The sequence below is a fragment of the Mobula birostris genome, chromosome 4, assembly GCF_030028105.1.
Source record: "Mobula birostris isolate sMobBir1 chromosome 4, sMobBir1.hap1, whole genome shotgun sequence".
Lineage (NCBI taxonomy): Eukaryota > Metazoa > Chordata > Chondrichthyes > Myliobatiformes > Myliobatidae > Mobula > Mobula birostris.
The window spans coordinates 53,748,999-53,771,631 of NC_092373.1; the positions used below are offsets into that span (position 1 = coordinate 53,748,999).

At 38.8% G+C, this 22,633-nt stretch overlaps 1 protein-coding gene across 2 annotated transcripts in view; it reads right to left on the reverse strand.

Moving 5' to 3' along the window:
* Positions 1 to 1,722: 1,722 nt before the first annotated feature.
* The window catches only part of plch1 (phospholipase C, eta 1), a 100,551-nt gene continuing 79,640 nt past the window's right edge, over positions 1,723 to 22,633 (reverse strand). For both annotated transcript variants that reach the window (XM_072255355.1, XM_072255354.1), the window contains 7 exons: positions 21,030 to 21,137; positions 18,658 to 18,782; positions 15,596 to 15,680; positions 12,281 to 12,427; positions 12,106 to 12,185; positions 6,468 to 6,798; positions 1,723 to 3,962 (listed from right to left, as the gene is read on the reverse strand). In XM_072255355.1, the coding sequence (XP_072111456.1) occupies positions 1,948 to 3,962; positions 6,468 to 6,798; positions 12,106 to 12,185; positions 12,281 to 12,427; positions 15,596 to 15,680; positions 18,658 to 18,782; positions 21,030 to 21,137 (2,891 nt within the window). In that variant the 3' untranslated portion in view covers positions 1,723 to 1,947. The remainder of the gene's footprint in view (positions 3,963 to 6,467; positions 6,799 to 12,105; positions 12,186 to 12,280; positions 12,428 to 15,595; positions 15,681 to 18,657; positions 18,783 to 21,029; positions 21,138 to 22,633) is intronic.

The window sequence follows — 22,633 nt, forward strand, 5'->3', positions numbered from 1 at the left end:
CAACACCAACCCCTGCAGAACACCACTAGTCACTGGCAGCCAACCAGAAAAGGATCCCTTTATTCTGACTCACTGCCTCCTACCGATCAGTCAATGCTGTAACCATGTTAGTGACTTTCCTGCAATACCATGAGCTCGTAACTTGGTAGGCAACTTCATGTGTGGCATCTTGTCAAAGGCCTTCTGAAAGTCCAAATATACAATATCCACTGCATCCCCTTTATCTATCCTACTTGTAATCTCCTCAAAGAATTTTAACAGGTTTACCAGGCATGATTTTCCCTGAAGGAAACCATGCTGACTTTGTCCTATCTTGACCTGTATCACCAAGTACTCCATCACCTCATCCTTAACGATTGACTCTAAAATCTTCCCAACCACTAAGGTCGAGCTAACTGTTCTATAATTTCCTTTCTGCTGCCTTCCTCCTTTCTTAAAGAGTGGAATGACATTTGCAATTTTCCAGACCTCTGGGATCATGCCAGAGTCCAATGATTTTTAAAAGATCATTTCTAATGCCATCACAATTTCTAACGCTACCTCTTTCAGAACCCTAGGGTGCAGTTCATCTGGTCCGGGTGACTTACGTACCTTTAGGTCTTTCAGCTTTTTGAGCACCTTCTCTCTTGTAATATGATGCAAAATACTCATTTAGTTCATCAGCCATCTCCTTGTCCTCCGTTATTATTTCTCCTGCCTCATTTTCTCGCAGTCCTATATCCTCTCTCATTTCTCTTGTATTTTTAACAAACTTGAAAAAACTTCTACTATCCACCTTGATATTATTTCTAGCTTGCTTTCATAGTTCATCTTTTCCCTTCTAATAATTTTTTTAGTTGCTCTCTGTAGGTTTTTAAAACCTTTCCAATCCTCTATTTTCCCACTAATTTTTGCTTTGTTATATGCCCTGTCTTTTGCTTTTACAACAGCTTTGACTTCCACAGTTAGCCACAGTTGTACTATTTTACCATTTGAGTATTTCTTCATTTTTGGAATACATGTGTCCTGCACCTTCCTCATTTTTCCCAGAAACACATGCATTATTGCTCTGCTAACATCCCCGCCAGCAGCTCCTTCCGATTTACTTTGACCAACTCCTCTCTAATGTAGAGATCACCTTTAAAGTTCTTTAGAAGGAAAAACATGAAATGGAATCCCACTGAGTGCAAAAGACAAAATGCAGAATTGAAAATGAGGCCTGCCCACAAAAGGTAATGTTAAATTTAATGATGTCCCTGGAGTAGTTTAGTGTGTAGAGGCAAAAGAAAGTTAACTGTTTACTTTAATAGACAATTTGTTTGGGGCAGTTTCAGCAGCTACGTACAGGAATACCCTCTGGAGTGTAAACGAGCAGAACATAGATTCAGTGGGTTTGAGTCCTTTTGCAAAACTGGACAAAACTTCTCAGTAACCAGGAAGGTGCCCACAGGTTAGCAATGGATTATAAGGGGTACCTTTGAATCATTGCTTTCAAACTGTAATTGCCTAGAGTTCCCAAGGGGTTAGGAGAAAGCGCAGGCATGTTTTGATCCTGTGAAAATGAATTACATGGAGGTGAGAATCTCAGAGTCAGCCATTCAGCTTATCAAGTCTGTTTTGTGTCTTTGCAACTGTGGATCAACATTATAGCTCAAATTACAGATAAAACTTCTGTATCACTGGATGAAATAGATATATTTATTTCACCAAACACAAAATATAAGTTTAACAAATTCACCCAAATTTATAAAAAAAAATGTACAAATTTGATAATCTTCTCATGTAACGTAAATGACATTAACTTTCTACATCACAACTAAACTTTTAAAGAATTAGTCAAATCAAGTACATATTTTCAAGATGGCAATACTTGCATATTTAAACAGATAATTAATCTGGTCATGGAAGAATGTTTCAATGGAAAAGCTATTTAAAAAGTTACAAGTTGCATTCTTCTTTACACCTAAATCACAATCGAAGTAAGAAATAAATCTCTGGTTCACTGACAGTGTTAGGTTCAGTTTGCAAGTTTGAGTCATCATTGTAAAAGTTGTCACCATATCTGTGCAGCAACGTACCACAAGAGCCTTCAGGAATACCACGACCTTCCAAAGCTTCTTCTTCAAGTTGGTTTAGGTAGCCTGCAATGTAGGAACCTGTGGAATGCCTATTAACTGTATGGTGTTGCACGGGGGTTTTCTTTCGTAAAACGACACCACCAGAGGTGCAGTTACTAGAAAATTTATGCTTGTTAGCCTCCTGTATTTGCTTTGCCCTATTAGCAACATAACGGACTCTGCTCTGGCTTCTCGATGACAGCTTCCTTACAAGACCTCTTTGGTAATCAGATTCCAGGCTTATAAGTGGAACGCAAGCTTCCTGATTTTCCTCCTGCTCTAATGACACAAGTTTGCGTAATTGCTCTGTTAATGCATCTGTCGGCTTTGGTATGTTTTTAAGAGAAGGCATTGTTTTCTGTCCTTTAATACTTGGCACAATGAAACTTTTGCTGATGAATTTGTACTTGCTTTCAAAGGTACACGATATGTCCTCCGAAGTCAGGTCTCCAAGGCTCTTAGATTTACTTGCATTTGGTTGTTTTGCTGTGTTAAAGGGGTGTTTGGCTACTGTGGTCTCATTTGCATCTGAGTGCAATGGATTCCAAATATTCCTTTCAGAAATACATAATGCCCGTTCATTTGCATTTGTTACTGGTGAATTCCCCAAAAACAAAAAACTGGTTGCATTTTTACCTCTGTTCTGGGTCATCTGGTAGAAATTCCCAGCTGATGAAGAGTTTCTTGGGCCTGATTCTATATTACAGCTCCCTATGGTGGTGACAGTAAAGTCAAAGTCATCTACTTCTAAAAGACTACTGCCAAAAGAATCTATTGGTGGAGATGCATTAAGAATTGCATTATCAGCTGTTATGCATATGGTACTTGTACTACTACATTTACTGTCAGCATCAATCTCGCTCCAAGGTGTGTCCTGTATGTTGTCTATACCTGAATTTACAGGGGTATTGGGATTAGTACACAGAACATTTAAGGTTTTATTGAATGTTCCTTCTAAGGTCTCATTATTTAGGTTTCTTTTTGGTGTGTGATTGAAAGAAATGGGAGATAGGATTTCCTCATTTATTATGGTATATGAGGAATGATCAGACATCTCAGGGCTAGAGAAAATAGTTGTATCTGCTGTTAGGTTCAAGCATGCTTTCTTGGCTTTAACATCCCTATACAAAAGATTTACAGGTGCATTTGTTTCTACGCCACAAGACTGTGACAGTCCAGACAACATGCTTGTCGAGTGTTTGCTGGTTTCATGAAAACTTGAAATCATAGTCAGATTGGTTCTGTCTGTTGTGTCAAACTGTGCAATGAGGGCTGAAATAGGACTACCTATTTCATTTTCACTGGGCAAGGACATAGCATCAATAAGGTGAGATACTGTGCTGTCAAGAGTCGTACCCAAGCTTTGTAAAGGATCAAACTCATTTACAGGGACTGGTGAAGCCGTTGCGATATAATGTTCAATCTTTTCTTCAACCCCAACAAATTTTGCATTAGGAAGTGGAGTAGAAATATTTTTATTTGGCTCCTCTTGTAAGTTAGTGAGTTTCTGGTCTGGTAATAGGTTTTCACTGGTCTGTTGCCACAAGATACCATTACATTGAAACTGTTCATGTTGGTGCAACTGTCTTTGATCACACATGTCGTCCATTTGAACAGAATTATTGCAATACTGCGCATTGGAAGGAACGTTTTCAGAAGAAACATGTTGATGCATTGGATTATTGGATGCACAGTGTTCTGTGTTTTCAGCTAACTCTTTAGAACTACTTCTTGCCAACTGTTGTGACTGAGATTCATTCAATTCATTAGCACTTGATAATGGACAACATTGAGCCAAAGGAAGTGATGAAGTCATTATTTTATCTTCAAAACTTTTTACGCTTGAGTTTTTCCCTGTTTTAGCCTCTGTAAAATAAATATTCAGAAAATTAGGGTTTTCAAGTCCATGGCAATGACAATACACATACCCACAAACACAAATCATTTGGGGCTCAATCCTGAAGCTTTATCAAACTCTCATTAGGCTACATCTGGAGTATTGCATACAGTTCTGGTCGCCGAGGGTGTCGAGGGTGCAGAAGAGGTTTACCAGAATGCTGCCTGGATTAACGGGCATGTGCTATAATGAGAGGTTGTACAAACTTGGGTTGTTTTCTCTGGAGTGGCAAAGGCTGAGGGGAGATCTAGTAGAGGTTTACAAGATTAAAAGAGGCATAGATTGAGTAAACAGGAGACTGTATCTTGTTCCCATGGATGAGATGTCTAACACCAGAGGGCATGCATTTAAAGTAAAAGAAGGTAATTTCAAAGAAGTTGTGAGAGGCAATTTATTTATTTGTTTGTTTGTTTGTTTATTTATTTACACAGAGAGTGGTAGGTGCCTGAAATGTCCTGCCTGGGGTTGTAATAGAGGCAGAAATATTAGGTACTTTTAAGGTGTTTAAGATAGGTACATGAATGTGAGGAAAATGGAAAGATACGGACATTGTAGGCGTGTGGGATTAGTTTAGTTGCCCATTTGATTACTAATTTATTTGGTTCTGGGCCAAAGGGTCTGGTCCTATGTAGTAACACCCTGTACTTTATGTTCTGAAAAGGTGAGAATGGAAACTAGAATATAGCCTCTAAATGGCATGATGCTTGCACCTTGATAGAGTGTGCGCTTGCTGATAGAATTCTGACCTCAGCTGAAGAAGTTTGAACCCTTATCTAGACAATACCAATGATGACTCTAAATTCTGGATTGATGTCCAACAAGAAGTAGTACTACTTGCTTTTGAGGAATGTAGGTTATGGGGCAGACTGTAGCCCAGCCCCTCTTAGTAGATAGGTTATCACAATTGTGCATAAATGTCCACATTCACAGTCTTTACTACAAATATAAATATTGCCAATACTTCTAAATCCAAGGCTGAACAAAAATTACTGCCTGACATACGAAGGGCGATTGATAAGTTTGTGGCCTAGGGTAGAAGGAGTCAATTTTAGAAAACCTAGCACATTTATTTTTCAATATAGTCCTCTCCTACATTTACACACTTAGTCCAGCGGTCGTGGAGCATACAGATCCCTTCTTTGTAGAAGTGGTCCACAGCAGGGGTGATTGATAAGTTTGTGGCCTATGGTAGAAGGAGATGAGTTATTAACTTCAAACCTTCTGCGTTACCACGCAAAGAGTTGAACTGCACTTGCATATAATGAGAGCGTCTTGGACCTCCAGGTGGTCCACAGCAGGGGTGATTGATAAGTTTGTGGCCTACAGTAGAAGGAGATGAGTTACACAGCTCTTGTTATATGCATGTGCAGTTCAACTCTTTGAGTAATTAGTGCAGAAAGTTTGAAGTTAATAACTCATCTCCTTCTACCTTAGGCCACGATCTTATCAATCACCCCTGCTGTGGACCACTTCTGGAGGTCCAAGACACCGATTTCTACAAAGAAGGGATCCGTATGCTCCACGAGTGCTGGACTAAGTGTGTAAATGTAGGAAAAATAGATGTGCTAGGTTTCCTAAAATTCACTCATTCTACCTTAGGTCATGAACTTATCAATCACCCCTCGTATATGTACAGTCTTTTTTCACTCTGTAATGAAGAAAACTACCTTGTGTTTAGTGCTGTGGTCTTAAAACTGCTATAAATGTATTGATCCCCCGGACTGTAAACTCAGACAAAGCAATATAGATGATCATTCTGATTTTCATTGTTTACTGAGCATATTTTATTTTACTATTTAGATCAAAATTCAATTTGCGCAGATGTGAAATTGTCATATTTGTTAAAGGAGCTTGGTGAAAACAGGACACAAAGATAAGGTTCTTCGCTGAACCTTATGTCTTCAGTTTAAATTTTATGCTATTCCAAATCCAAAGTATAATAGGGAACTTTAGTGAATGCATTGCTTTTCTGATTTTTATCAGTGAGCTGCCTTTCTCAAGCTTTACGTTTACCTGGAGAAGTTTCCTAATCAGTTTAGAACTCTGAAGAGACAAGACAGTAAAGATGGGGGAGAGGGGGAAAGGGGGAGAGTGAGCGGGGGAGAAGGGGGTGGGGGAGAAGGGAGAGGAGGGAGAGGAGGGGAATAATCACTATCTACAAAAAGGTTGGTGAAACTGGTTGAAACAAATGGCAGTACATACTGCACAGAATCATCTTAGAATATCAAATCAGTTAAGCAAAAACACATTAGCAGATATTGATTAGATTTGAACAATATCAGTATTTTCTCTGATGAAAAAAAAGCTGTACTTCAAAGCAAGATTTTACCTATATTTAAGCCGTCTATAGCAGCGTCTAGTAATGAAATTTCTTAAGATACATCTGCATACATAGATTGACATTAGAAAATCCTATTTTTATTTCTTAAAATTGTGAAATGATTTCCCGATTTTATAATACTGTAGTGCCTTACCAGATTTTTCACCAGCAGGAGGTGATATCTCTCCATAAAGCCAATTATCGACTGGCATAGAAATAGGACGCACATGAGTTTTTTTTGTTCTTCGTGTACTGCATGTTTCATCTCTGCCGGAATTAAGAGGATTGGCTTCTTGCTCGCTTAAATCAGCACAAGTTTCCAAAAGCATACTTTTGCTCTTTTTCGCTTCCTTTGTAGGTGCACTGGCAGTGCGACGTAGAATTCGATTCCCAAAGGATTTCTTTTGCATCAGGTTGCCTTGGTTTTTGTTTACTGAAGGATATTTGGGGTTCTTGCTAAACAGACCCTTAAGTCCCATTAGTTGCTGTATCAGGCAATTAAAGAAGTAAGAACTCAAATAAATTGTGTTTACATTGAGAAGGTTGCACCAATAATCTATGTTGACAAGCATAAAATTTTAGATCACTAGGAAACTACTTTACCCAAGTCTGGAGAAGCCTTAACAATAGATATGCAAATTAAACAAAATTCTCATGGCTTACATTAAAGCCAAATGCTCCAAATAATTAAATTGTATATTTTAAACATTTATTGATATAACTTTAAATTTATTTCAAAGTTATGTAGAAATACTCTTTCTAGTTCTTGATTCCTCTTAGAGAAATCTATGGATTTAATTATTCCTATTTAACCTGTGTTAGATGAACTATATCTATCCAAGTATCTATTCAACATACAAAACACACTTGGCAGAATACAGAAACAAAAGTTAGAAACCATTTGTCATCAAATAAAAGTGAGCTTTATTACAGAAATAATAGCCTCTACTGTTTGTTTTACACTATGAACAAGAATCAGCAAGGAAAGAAATGATATTCCAGTGAATTTGATGAAATTACAAAAGACATTGGGAAATAAAGCAATTTAGAAAAAAAACTAGTTTGGAACTTCTAGATTATAAGCAGAAGTTTAAAGACATAAGTGGCCACATTGGATATTGCTTGAAAACATGCTCCACAACAACCGTTCAATATATTCTTAGTTATTGATCATCCTCAGCAGCACTGGGATGTACCCAATAATCTGCAATCTTCACAAATACAATGCCATCTAACTCCTTCCAGCCTGCAGTGCAGAAACAGACCTAACAGCACAACAGCACAGGTGTAAAGTCAGAGCTCCAATCTCTGACCTGTCACTCTGGTTTGCATATCCCTGCCAGCAGCTTCAGCAAACCCGGTGAAATTGTCTCTTTTGTACAGGTCATATTTCCCTGGAAGTGATCCCAATGATCCACAAATCTGAAACGCTGCCCCCTACATCAATTCCTCAGCCACACATCATTCTGCCATAATTATCCTCACTGGCACACGGCACAAGCAACAATCCAAGATTACTGTCATTGAAGTCCTGTTTTATTTTACTGCCTATACTTGCTCTTTAGGATCTCATCTCTTTTCCTATGCCGTCAGTACCAAGATGTACCATGATTTTTGTCTGCTTACCCTCCTCCTTAAGAATGCTGTGGACCTGATATTGGCATCTGGGAGGCAACATAGCTTCCAGGGGTCTCTTTTACATCCACAGTGTTGTCTGTCTGTTCCTCTAACTATTGAATCTCCTATCACTACTGCAGTTCTCTTCTTTCCCTTCCCAGAGTCACAGAGCCAGATGATGCCAGAGACCTGGTCGCTGCGGCTTTCTCCTGGTAGATCATCGCACCCCACCCACCCTCAATATTATGTAAAGCATCATACCTGTTATTGATGAAACCGTCGCAGGGGTATTGTGCTCTGTCTGCCTATTCCTTTTCCCTCTCCTGACAGTTACCCAACTTCTCACTTCCAAAGTTGTAGGAAGCTTTTGATCAAACAGCCTAATGATTAAATGGCCTTTCAGGGGTATAAAGAGTCCAAACAAGAACTCGAGTAGTGAATTAGGGAAACTAGGAGGGTCCATGAACGGCCCTTGGTAAGTAGGATTAAAGAGTATCGCAAGGCATTCGATACATATCAAGGGAATAGGATAACTACAGAGTGGGTAGGGCCACTCAAAAATAAAGAAGGAAAGGGAACATGTGCTTGGAGGCAAAGGATGTGGGTGAGATCCTAAGTAAGTACTTTGCTTTAGTATTTACCAAGGAGAAGAATGTGGAGGATAAGGAGATCAATGTGGAGCATACTCACTTGCTTGGCAGTTTTGAGATAAAGAACAAAATCGTGTTTGGTCTCAAAGAACGTTAAGGTGGATAAGTTCCCAAGGCTTGATGTGATATATCCTAATTTATTGAGAGAGACAAAAGCTAAGATTATGAGACCTTGACCAAGGTCTGTATGTCCCTTTTCTCTACAGGCCAGGTCTCAGAGGACTGATGAGTAGCTAATACAGTTCCATCATTCAGGAAGGGATATCTTGGAAACTTTTGACTAATGAATCTCATGATAATGGTATGGAAGATATTAGATAATATTCTGAGGGTTAAGATTCATGAGCATTCAGAAAATCATGGCCTGATTACAGGGACTCAACATTGACTTTGTGCGGGGTAAGTTGTATCTTACTAACTTGAGTTTTTGAGGAAGTGATAAAGGCAATTGAAGATAGAGCTGTGGATGGTGTATCCAGAAGATTAAGATGCATGGGCTCAATGGTGAATTGGCTGTTTGGATTCAGAATTGGCTTGCCCATAGAAGAGGTTGATTCTGGTAGTAGTGATAAAATAATTAAAATCAGTACAAGAAACATTCAAGGAATAATGAATGAAGTTGCTACGTCACACACAAAATGCTGGAGGAACTCAGCGGGTCAAAACGCATGTATGGAGAGGGGAAACAGAGACAATGTTTCAGGCCAAGATCCTTCTTGCCCCTCTGCCCAAAGCATCTTCATACCCCTCTATAGAAGCTGCCTGACCTGCTGAGTTCCTCCAGCATCTTGTGCTACTCTAATTTTCAGTATCTGCAAAATCTCTTTTTGAAATTGCTGTGAATTTTTAAGTGAGATGAATGAACCACAGTTAAGGTGAGATTCTCCATTGTTGCTGAATCTTTCAAGACCCAATTTATGATGATTTGAGCAGTGAAAACTATACCAATCTATCTCGGCTGCTTGCTTTTTGAATTTTTAAGGAAAATGAAACCATTTCCTTGCTCTACTCTAGAATTCCTAATGGACATTTTCAGCAATCTTTGCAATATCCAGTGGGTGGCTAACAGTGTGTGGAAAAAGCCTTCAGTCTCTGAATACTTCCCTTGTCAATGAATCACACACAACTCCAGTGATTGTATGAAACTACAGAAGGGAACATTCCAATCCAATTCTTACATCTTCTTTCGATATCATTATTTTATCTCTTTACCCCACTTCAACTAACACTGGAGGACAGCTCCAGTTGTTTGAACTTAATATATGAACCCTTCTATATTGTTGAGAAATAATTAATCTATTCTTGGACTTTCATCCAAATAGATCTATCTACTGAATTAGGCGAGAATTAAATGCAGCAATTAACCTGTGAAGTTGCCGTTGTGCAGGAATTTCTGCCTTCTAAAAGATCTTTATTCACTCTTTACTACACTGGTTATATTTTATGTGCTGGGGAACAGAATGAAAGTTGCACTCGAGGACAAGTCTGTTAGAGGTGCTCTTGTTCATTGTGCCAGTGAAGCTGATTCTCAGCAATCTTTGGGGGCTTTCTTATTCAATGAAAATTGTCAAACGTTTAAGCTATGATTGAGTTGATTCCTGCTATCTAGATTAAAGCAAGTTGCATTTTTGCAGGAGGAAAGGAGAGGGGAAGAAAAGTAGCATTTGTACATCACCTGATCAGGTTTCAGAGCTTACTACAACCGATTTACTTTTAGTGAGCTTGCTGTGAAAACACAGCGAATACAGCAGCTAATGTGTGGAGCAAATATTACAAACACCGAAAGTGATTGATCACACCAGTATTTTTAATGATGGTGTGACATTTCGCAAAATTCCAAGCACTCCAGTGTATTTTGTGCACAGTTAAAGTCCTCATACTTGCTGAATATTTGTCAAATCTTATATTTTAAAAGCAGTAGGTACCACCAGCTTTTTAGTTAAATTAAGCTGTCGAAAACTACTGTAGGCTAGTTCAGTAAAGCAAGTTATCGATTTGAATATTGTTGCATTAATGACAAATCTGATTATTACACCGTTTTATGATTATGATCCCTAAGATGAAGGGTTAACCTAGGAGGAGAGATTGGGTCACTTGGGACTAAACTTGCTGGAATTCAGAAGGATGAGAGGTGATGTTATAGAAACAAAATTATGAATGGGTTACATAAGATAGAAGCAGGCAAGTTGTTTCCACTAGGTGAGACTAGAAAACATAGCTTCAAGATTTGGGGGAATAGATTTTAGAATGGAATAAGGAAAAACTGCCTTTCCCAGAGTAGTGAATCTGTAGAATTCTTTGCCCAGGGAAGCAACAGAGACTACTTTACTCAATGCATTTAAGACAGTATATTTTTGCATAGCAGGGGTACTAAGGGTATGGGGAAAAGGTAGGTACTGCAGGTAGAGCTCAGTCCCTGACCAGATCAGCCATGATCTTACTGAATGGCAGAGCAGACCAGATTGGCTGGTCCTGCTCCTATTTCTTATGATTGCTTTATTATGATGGATTTGTTTTATTTTGAGATCTGTGTCTAGTAGTGTTCTTCAGGTATTTGTAATAAGACCATAAGACATAGGAGCAGTATTAAGCTAATCAGCCTATTGAGTCTTCTGGCATTCCATCATTGATCTTACCTCTACCTGACAGAGCAGACGTAGCCTTGGTTTAAGATTTCATCTCAGAGTGCCACATTGATGTGGAGCCTATGTTTTTTTTCTACTCTTTGGAATGAAATATAAAACTAGGACCTGCTGACTCAGTAGCGAGGGTGGTGCTATAATTCATATTCACAAACATTCCCAGAAATTCAAACATCATATTCGCATTAGCAGTGCACTATGTATTCCCTCCTGCAGAAGACAGCACACAACAAATACTGGAAAGCCTTGGCCCCTACTTATAGTTATAGCAGTCATAAGAGTCCAATGTCAGTAGTGGCACTGAGACCATTAAAGTATACTAAAACTTAACCTCCTTCCCGCATTCTCTTTCTCCCTCATTTCACAGTCTTAATTTACAGATGATATGAGCATCCATCTTAAAGACAAGAGATTCTGCAGCTACTGAAAATCCAGAGTAACATACATAAAATGCTGGAGGAACTCAACAGGTCAGGTAGCATCTATGCAGAAGAATAAGCAGTTGACATTTCAGGACTGATGAAGGGTTTTGGCCTGTCATGTCAAATGTCTATTCCTCTCCACAGATGCTGTCTGACTGGCTGACTTCCTCCAGCATTTTGTATTGCTATGAACATACATCTTACTTGTAATCTTTCACTTTCACAAGAGAATCTGTGATCCTGCCACTGCCACTCTGCTGGAATCTTTGCTTGTCAATTTGTTGTCATTCAAGGAAAGAAAATGTAATCCATTGACACCACCAGAATATTACAAACTAATAAAGACAAATTTATTGTCCCATTTTTGCAACCAATTTTGTACTTCCAAAGAGTGCAAATGATGCAGTGCCTAAACCTTTACTACTTCAAAATCAGACGAAAACTTGTGTAAGATTACATACCTTTCCACAAATGTCATGAATCGTCACGTGCACAAATAGTGAAGATTCTGGCATGCCCTCCAAGTAAATATGCCGGTATCCTGTGGAAAGAAGATTGTTCTTAAATCAATGCCTACAGTAAACAGGACAGTAATAGTTTCATGAATGATATTTTTGTTTTGAAAGGTGTACTGACCAGGCATGAGAGTACTAAAGGACACAGTTTTTTCACCTACAAAATCTCGACCAATTGGATCATGATTCCACACCAGAAAGCGGACCAGTGCTATCTCAGGCATATGGACCGTAAAGGTTATAGTTTCTTCCCACACAGGGTTAAATCCTTCATATAAAAAAAAGAATTAAGTTTAGAACACTTTTTTTTCCCGCACATCTATGAGCACATATACAAATCAACCTCTACCATGAACTTTTTCACTAGAAAAGAACCAGTGGTAATTACTTCAGAGAACAGTTAAGAAAACATATTCATTGTTTCATTATGAATCACATAATTTTATTTGTTCCCTTATACAATTATGGAATTGATACTGTTAGTATGTACAGATTTTCATCTGAAGTTATTCCAGTCTTCATATTAATCAAAGACTAACAATTAAAAATGACAAATTTTATAAATGGGAAATCAGCCTCAGAGAATTATGAACAGGAGTGAAATTGGATACCTGGTTATGTAGTGCTGCAATAACAACCTCTTGCTTAGCATCAGTAAAACTAAGTACCCTATTTTCCTTAGGAAGAGGAAAAAGTGATTATGCCAGTCTACCTTGGCAGATCATCAGCAGCTTTAAATTCCTGGGTTAAGGTAGCAGATGACCTGTCCTGGGCATAGCACGTAATTGCAATCACAAGGAAGATGCACCAGCATCTTTACTTAAAACGTTAAGGTTTGGCATGTCATCTTTTACCAATTTCTACAGATGTACAGTTGGAAGAATCCTGACTAATTGCATCGTGATCTAGAATGGCAATTCAAATGCACAGGGGTGAAAGGAGCTGCAGAGAGGGCTTAGCCTAATACTTAATAGGCACATTCCACCCCACCATTATAGTATCTTCATGAAGCACTGTCTCGAAGCAACAACATGTATCATCAAAGACCCCCACTCTCTAGGCCATGCAATCCTACAGTTACGATTGGGCAGCAGGTCCTGATGAAGAGCCTCAGCCTAAGATGTTGACTGTTTATTCCCCTCCATAGATGCTGCTTGACTTGCTGAGTTCCTCCAGAATTTTGTGCATTTTTCTCAAGATCTCCAGCCTCTGCAGAATATCTAGTCACAGAAGCCTGAAGCCTCACCATCAAGTTCAAGAACAGTTCCTTCCCTTCAACCACTTGGTTCTTGAACTAACCGGCAGAACCTCTGTGTAGCAACACTGTGACCACTCTACCACAATGAACTATTTGGTACTAATTAATCTTGTAAAATTTATGTGTATTTTGTTTCAGTTTTTTCTTGTGAATTTATATCTGATGCTGTTGCAAGTAGGATTTTCATTGCTCCTGTGCATATAGGTACTTGTGTACATGACAAACATTTTTGATCTATAAAGGGAAAGATTGCAAATGTGCAAGCTGATATACAACAAGAACAACTGAATTGGAGACATGAAAGAAGACCTCAGCATATACTATGTATAAACATGTGTCAGGTCAGGGTTGCATGCAGGCTGGAAAGGGATGAAAAATATTCATGGGCAGTAGGGTTATAAAAAATTCAGCAGTTTTATTAATTCTGGTGCTCATCAACAAATGAACAAATTCCTTTAATTCTATTTTAAGGTTAATTATGGGAGCTGAGTTATTCAGTGGAATAGCATGTTGAGAAACCAGCAAAGATGCAGGTTGTTTTAACTCTGCATTTATTAGACTGATAATTGAGTAGGCAAAGGTCCTTAGGCGAAGAATGATCACAATCTGATACTATTTGGTACAGAGATTTAAAGTATTTTACTTCAATCTTAAATCAGGATCTCAGATTTGAACAAAAACTAGAAAGATATAATGCATGTCAAATTGCACTCAAAGGTATGACAAAAAACAAAGAATAACTAGCATTTAAGGAACTAACACATAGTTTAAGACAAATACCCTCTAACCAAACAGAAAGTAAGCAAGGGGAAAACGAAGTGAACTAATCAGATGAGTCATAGTCATAGTCATACTTTATTGATCCCGAGGGAAATTGGTTAAACATTGGAGAAACATAAAATATATTGTAGAAGCCTCTATCAATGTGTAAAATATCAGCAAAAGTTAACATGGGTTTAAAAAAAAAGTATTGGGATGAAAAGTAGATAAATCCACAGGAACTGCAGACTTATCTGCTAAAGTTTTGAAAAAGGTTGCAACTATGGAGATAGTGTTTCCTCGCAGACTTATAGGTAGCAAATATAATTGCATTGTTTTAAAAAACTGAGAGGAAACTACTGTACATATAAAACAGTTAATGTGACATTAGTCACAGAGAAAATAATAAAATTTATCCTTTCGGCAATAGTAACAGGCCATTAGAAAATGATTTGGCCAGATTAGTGTGGATAGATGAAAAGAATTGTTTGGCAAATCTGTTAGAAGGTTTTGAGGTTGTGATTAGCAGGATGGCTAAAGGGGGAGGGAAATATGTTGTATAATGACATGCCAAAGATCTTTGATAAGATGGTACCCAACATATTTAAGTAAAACTAGGGCACACAGCATTTCAACTAACATACTTATGTGGATTGAGGATTTGTCGACACACAGGAAACAGTAGGAAGAAATTAATCATAATTGGTAGAGAGGCTATGACTGGTAGAGTATCAGATGGATTTCTGCTTGAAGCCCAGCTAACCATAATTTGTGCCAATGATTTAGATGAGGGACAAAGTACAGTATGTCCAGTCTACTGGGTACTAGTTTAGGTTGTGAGGAGGATACAAAGAGGCTTAAAGGAGATTTGAAAAGACATTTTCTTCATTTCTTTGACCACATCTGAATGTGGATGTAAAAGCTGGCATTTATTCTCTGTCCTTAATTGCTCCAGAATCAAAGAGGCATTTAAGATGATAACTGCATATTATGGTTGGCAATGTTGTCCAGCTTGCCTTTACTATTGTGAAAAATGGACAGGAACCAGGAGATCATCTCCTAGATATGAGATCGCTCTCCAGGCTCTGTGCATCAATGTCACTCTGCAGATTATAAGCACCTCTGCAAGCATTCACTCAGAATACTAATGGCTACCATGGAGGCAAAGACAGAGGCCACAAGGTCTGAGTGTCTCCATGGAATTTCAAGCTGATCCAACAGTCACCTGAGACTAGGTTCTCACTCTTCAAGAACATTGAGGTGCTACCTTTATTGAACAGCAAGATGTCATCGTGTCCAGGTATGTATTCTTATTGAATAGTTAATCTAAAGAACTGATCAGCAATTCTCTATTTAAATACCTAATTGCACAATTAGAATATGTACTTACAATATAAAGCAAAGTAAAGTCAAGCTCACCATTATCATCTACTACTCTGGTCTGTTCCTTACAGCAATCAATTGGTAAACCAATAATTTCCACTTCAACAAAGGGATCAATTATCTGTTGATGATAAATCATTTGAAAATTATAAAAGTGAAAATGTACTTGATGAATTTACTGATGCAACTGAGCATGAAATAATATAATAATAAATGCATATTATTTTTCTATGTTGCTAGAGGTGTAAAAAAAGTAATTGCAACTAAGTAGAGTTGGAGACAGTTCCTTGTGGACTTTACACACCAGTTTAAAAAAAAACACAAACAGACAGGGCCTGCAGAACTTTCTGCAGAGTGGGAGATTGCTTGGGTTATTAGTAACATAACAACGGGCAAGCAAGTTAGTTTAAGCAGAATGACCACTGTGTGACTGGCCATTGTTGGAGTGGGCCAAAGTTAGAATGGGAGACTTTGCATCAAAGGCTTTGGTGAGAACAGGCAGAGGTTAAGTGCATTGAGTTATTTAGAATCATTTCTTGATTCAGAGAATGCACAGCTTAGAACAGGTAGGCGATTTTGTTGTCTGTAAATGTCCTTAATTCAGTGTAGGCAGGAAGTAAGATGTAGGATTTCAAGGTACTTAACAGTCTCTGACCAGTTCCAGAGAATTATGTGCTGGATGCGGAGGCTGGTGGGGAGGTAGGTTCGGACAAGAGGAACCTTATCTCTGATAGGGTGATGGGAGGATGGGGTAAGAGCAGATGTGCATGAAATGGAAGAAATAAAGTTGAGAGCAGTGTTGATGGTGGAGGAAGGGAAGCCCCTTTCTTTGAAGAAGGAGGATATCTACTCTGTTCTGGAATGAAAAGCCTCATCCTGAGAGAAGATGTGACGGAGGCAGAGGAATTGAAAGAAGGGGATGGTGTTTTTACAAGTAACAGGTTGGGAAGAGGTTTAGTCAAGTTAGCTGTGAGAGTTCGTGGGTTTATAATAGACATCAGTAGATAAGCTGTCTCCAGGGATAGGGATAGAGGTCCTCTTGTCCTCACCCCACCAGCTTCCGTGTCCAGCACATAATTCTCTACAACTTCCGCCATCTCCAACGGGATCCCAACACCTTTTAACTCTACTCATCATTTTTTCTCCAGTCCTGCTGAAGGGTCTCAGCCTGAAATGTCAACTGTACCCTTTCCCATAGATGCTGCCTGGGCTGCTGAGTTCCTCCAGCATCTTGTGTGTGATATCACTGAACAGGTAGTTTGCAGTATGTGTATCTTAGTGCTCGGAATATCATTGATAAAGGTTATGAAGTTGGAACATGGATCAGTACATGGAACTATGAGTTTATGGATATTTGAGTTTAAGGTTGAGAGGGGGACAGGTATACCATTTTGGATACTGATGAGGGGTACGTCCTGCTGGGGGGAGTTACATCGACCTGGTCTGTGGCACTGAGTCCAGCGCTGTGGCTCAGGGGAGAAGAGAGGAGAAGAACACTACAGTAGTGATATGAGATTCCATAGTTAGAGGAATAGAGAAAAAAATTCTGTGGACCCAAGAGACACACAGATGGCGTGTTGCCCCCTCCTGCCCACCGGTGTCAGGGTCAAGGATGTCTCAGACTGGGTTTATGGCATTCTAGAGGAGGAGGATGAGTAGCCAGAAGTCTTGGTGCACATTGGCACCAATGACATAGGTAGGAAAGGCAAGGAGGTCCTGAAAAGATATTTTAGGGAGCTACATAGCGAGCTGAGAAGCAGAACAGCCAGGATGGTAATCCCTGGATTGCTTCCTGTGCCACGTGCTAGTGCAGGTAAGAATAAAAGCATTTGGCAGATGAATGTGTGGCTGAGAAACAGGTGCAAGGGACAGGGGTTCAGATTTCTGGATCATTGGGATCTCTTCTGGGGAAGGTACAACTTGTACAAAAGGGATGAGTTACACCTGAACCCGAGGGGGACCGATATCCTTGCTAGTGCTGTTCAGGACAGTTTAAGCTAATTTGGCAGGAAACTGGAGTGATAGGGCTGAGGATGGGGCAGTTTGTTTACAAACAGAGACAGTGTGTAGTGAGACAGCTAGCAGGAACAGGCTGATGATGGGGCAAAACTGCAATCAATAGGATGAGTTGCAATGTAAAAAGGGGGACAAAGTTGAAAAGGCTGATGAATACAGGACTGTAGGTGTTACATTTGAAAGATCGCAGTATGCAGAAAAAGGTAGATGAACCTGTAGCACAGTTAGAGATTGACAGGTGTGATATTGTGGGCATCACTGAGTCATGGCTGAAAGAAAATTATAGCTGGGAGCTTAACATTCTACACATTGTATCAAAAGGCCAGGGAGGTAGGCAGAGGGTGTGGGGTGGCTCTGTTGGTAAAAAAAAAAAATCAAATCCTTAGAAACATGACATAGGATTGGAAGGTGTAGAATCTTTGTGGGTAGAGTTAAGAAACTGCAAGGGTAAGAAGACCTTGATATACAGGCCTCTGAACAGTAGCAAACATGTGGGCTACAAATTGCAACAGGAGATAGAAAAAGTATGTCAAAATGGCAATGTTATGATAGTCATGGAGGTATTTCAATATGCAGATAGATTAAGAAAATCAAGTTGGTGCTGGAACCCTAGAGAGGGAGTTTGTAGAATGCCTGCAAGATGTTTTTTTAGAACAGCTCATGGTTGATCCCACGAGGGGATCAGCTACTCTGGATTGGGTGTTATGTAGTGAACCAGAATTGATTGGAGACCTTAAGGTAAAAGAATCTGTAGGGGCAAGTGACCATAATATGATAGAATTCACCCTGAAATTTGAGAAGGAGAAGCTAAAGTCAGATGTAGCAGTATTACAGTGAAGTAAAGGGAATTACAGAGTCATAAGAGAGGAACTGGCCAAAGTTGATCGGAAGGGAACACTTGCAGGGATGATGGCAGATCAGCAATGTCTAGAATTTCTGGGAGCAATTCGGAAGGTGCAAGAGACAGTAGATACATTCCCAAGTAGTATTCCAAAGGTATGATGACACAACCATGGCTGACAAGGGAGGTCAAAGTTTAACAACCAAAATCTTGTATGAATAGCACAATAAGTCTCCATTACCTCACATCTGTCCCCAAGCATAGAATTAGGTGGCTTTGGCAACTGCTGCCCACTGATTATTTTTAACGTTAGCTGCTTTTTTGGATGACCATGCAGAGGATCTTCAGAGAAAGGGTTAAAAACACCTAAAACAATAATTTCATACTATTCAGGTAACAAGTAATGAACACATGATTTTTTTAAGAGAAGGAAATTTTAATTTAAATTTATTTACACACCAGGTTTATTAAACTGCTGACTGAATGTACAAGGTAACTCAGTAATGTTATATCTCCTTCGTGCAACTCAAAATACATGTGTCATAAATATTAACTCCAATTATATATTTGCACACATTTGCAACATCTGCATTTGTAAGTACAATGGACTTGGCAAAATGTTAAGATAATCTTCCAAGTCTTGAGAATTGATTGCATAGTACATTAGTATGATTTACTTCCCTTCAGAATATTTAAATTGTTATGTTTGATTATTTAAAAAGCATCAATTGCATTCTTATGAAATTTCAATCTAATAACCAAATAATAAAAGATGCTAAAATGAACATGCAAATTTTCCTTTAACTCCTTCCAAAGACAGGCACAATCTGAGAGAGGAAGGGAATAGTGCTGCTTGCTTGCTTTGACTTGACTGGCTAAAATTTTTAAATTTTCACCCAAGAAACCTGCTTGAAGTTGATAGGGTTCTTATTTAAATTTACAGGACTGGCTAAAGCCATCACATTTGACCTCAACAAAAATCCAATTCCCATAATATTCCAGTACCTATGCAATGCGGAAGGCTGAATCAAGGCTTGCAAAACCTAGTTTCTATTTGGTACCAACCAGAGCTTTTGACCATCCCATTCCTCCAATTGCCCCCTACCTCCCCCCCCCCCCCACCCCCTGGTCCTTGCTCAGATTACACTTAACTTGGTCCCCAACACTACTCACATTGATATTACTTTTATCTATGCTTTCTCATGCTTCTAGACTCAGAGAATGGTAGCAGTCTCTCATCACAGACATCCCACCCTGCAAAAACTCATTTCAGGGAGGTAGCACCATCAATTTGTGGGAGACTTCCGGGAGAAGTGGGATGTCTGCAATAGACTAGCTCCTTAGCAGCTGGCCAGCTAGTTTAAACAACGATGGCTATGCTAATGAACGAATGACACCTGTTAAACTCACCTCAACATATCTTTTACAGTCTTAACCCACCAAGGGCAATAGAAAAGTTACTGTTGCAAACAGTGCAGCGAGCAACACTGTCATTATTTTGACCCCTATTAGGCAGGGGTACGCTTTAGTGTAGTCTGTGGTGACGTATGTTTTATATTTTTTTTGGAACACTCTGCCATGGCGCGCGCTCGCGTTCTCTCTCTCTCTCGTGGTCGCTCACGCGCTCTCAAGTGCTCTTGCTTGCTTTCTGTCTTGCTTGCGCGCTCTCGCTTGCTTTCTTGCTCGTTCGCTCTCTCGCGTGCGCTCTCTCTCGTGGTCGCTCTCGCACTCCCTTGTTTTTCTCTCGCTCGCTCTCAAAAAAATTGATTTCCGTGATATTGTATATAATTTGCGGGCATCAGGGAGCTACTATTAATATGCGGCAGACTCCCGGAAGTTGCGGGAGAAGTGGGATGTCTGTCATCATTCAATTTTAATGGTCTTGCAGCTTGATGCCAGCTTCTTGGATGGATTCTTCTGCTAATGAGGTATTAATGAGGCCAGGTTGTTAAACTTGCTTTAGCCTCTGGGCTGACACTCTCAGGCTAGCTTACCTAAAAGGTAAAATTTGCACTTTAAGTAGTCAAGGTTGGGGAGTACTGGTATTTCAAAAAAGGTATTGCAGGAATTCTATTATTAGGCGCAACAGTTTTGAACAAATCACTTTCCATGTGAGAATATGGAATTTTTCTTCTACTATCATAAACTATTCCCATTTCTGATTCTTTCAGAAATTCTGCTTGAAAGTGGAATTTTAGATATTGGAGGTGGTCATATTCTAGAAAAAGTACATTGCATTATAGCTCTGCTGTAATCTGGAATGTTGAAAACAAAAACCATCACCTTTAATAGACTTTCACCAGATAGGGTTCATTTGGATATTTTAGGTTGCTTTTTTGCATCAGTTGTTAATTAAAATGCATCTTCAATCTTATTTTATGGTGACGGACATTTTCTAGTTCAAGGCAAACCTATATAATATATGCATCACCAACTACAGGACTCACACACAGCAACAAATGGGTTCAAAACGAGCAAAACATAATGAATGTTAAGGCTGCCAAGGAAGACTAATTTATTTTAAATTATTAACAGTGGGTAAACTATAACTCCACATACAAGCTTTATTCTTTAATAACATGAATCAAATCAGATATTAAATAGTAAGAATACCTTGGCACATCGATTGAGGTTTTAGGACATACCCACAATTTCCATTTTGCATGAAAAGGGCTCTGTTTAGTTGCATCATACGACCATCAGTCTGATAATTTAGTGCCACTGTGAACACAAACAGAATGTTAAGAGTCAAACTGAAAGCTCTCCTTTGTTTAGTTTTTATAATGGGTATTAAATTATAGAGGTTAATGATCTTTACTAAATCTAAACTGATTTTTATTTGATTATGAAACATTATATTATCTTTAGCATTTCTGCAGCGACTCAGCCTAATCCATAGCAAATTACATTGGTTTTTCATAGGCCTGTAGTATAAAGCAGTAAAAGTTTTGATAAGTGTGAATTCTGTCTCAAAAAGAACACTGATTTTTATTTCTTCTCCTTTTATCTGTTTTCCACTGCACTTTCAGTTCCTCTGCATTTGCTGAGTTGATTATTAGTGGAATTTCTATCCATGTTTTCCTCTTTCCTTTGAAGTTTAACATCTACATTTGAATTTATTGATGCACCACAGGATATTGACTAGTAAATCACTAAATTCAGTACATCTCAGTTTGTAAAATAAATATTTATTTATTAATTGCATTTAAATTTCAGAATGTTTCCTTTAAGTTGTTTGTTTTTTCCTTATTTTTTGCAGTATCTTTCAAGTTGTTCTGCAGAACAAAGGAAAGGAAGGAATCTACTGGATAAACTTCTTTTACTGACACACTAACTAGCTTGGTAATAGTTTTGGCCACTTTATGACCTTATCATAACTATGCCAATTTTTATGATTCACTGGTATTTAACATCCTTGCCTGTTGACCACTCAGCGGTCCTATTCAGCTTTAGTTGTCTGTCTTATTTATAAATACTTTCTGCTCACGATTAATTTTAGGAAATTCATTGATTTCAAACAATATATAATTTACCTGACTCACTGACTATGCTTGTCATACAAAGTAAAAAACTACCAGTTTAATAACTATCAAAAGTACAATGTAATTTAAAGTAGATCAGATTCTCCATGCTTCACCTGTACTCAGCAGCTTGTTTTTAACTTAGTGGATCAATATTGACAGACAGTGTTCTAAACACCAAACTATCACTGTCCTACAACTCCACCAATGATAAATGAGGCAAAATCAGTTAGGCAGCAGTACTTGTCTGTGATGATGGGGGGGCAAAGCCCAAAGCTGCCAAGGTGGGCTGACTAAATTCTTTTAAATTACTAGGAGGTGCACTTTGATTAGGTACTTTTTAATTACAAATTAAATTTCTAAACCTCCTTTGATGTCAACACATTCATTCATTAGATACTGGCTGGAATACATTCAGCTACCTGGCATTTCAACAAGACTCTGATATGTCTCAATTAGAGTACTGTATAAGGCATCCAAACAGGATGCCAAGCAGGTGAAAAAATTCCAAGTACATGGCAGTGGTGGGTCCTTTAAGGTTAATAATGTCCTTTTCATCTCAGTAAAGCAGAGAGCAAAGAAAGGAGGCTATCCATACAAGAGAGGAGTACCCAACCTCTATGGAAGAGGTCTTCTTAGGTAATGGTCAACAAGACACCAAGGCCCATACTTCCTACTGAACAAGTACTGTCAGAA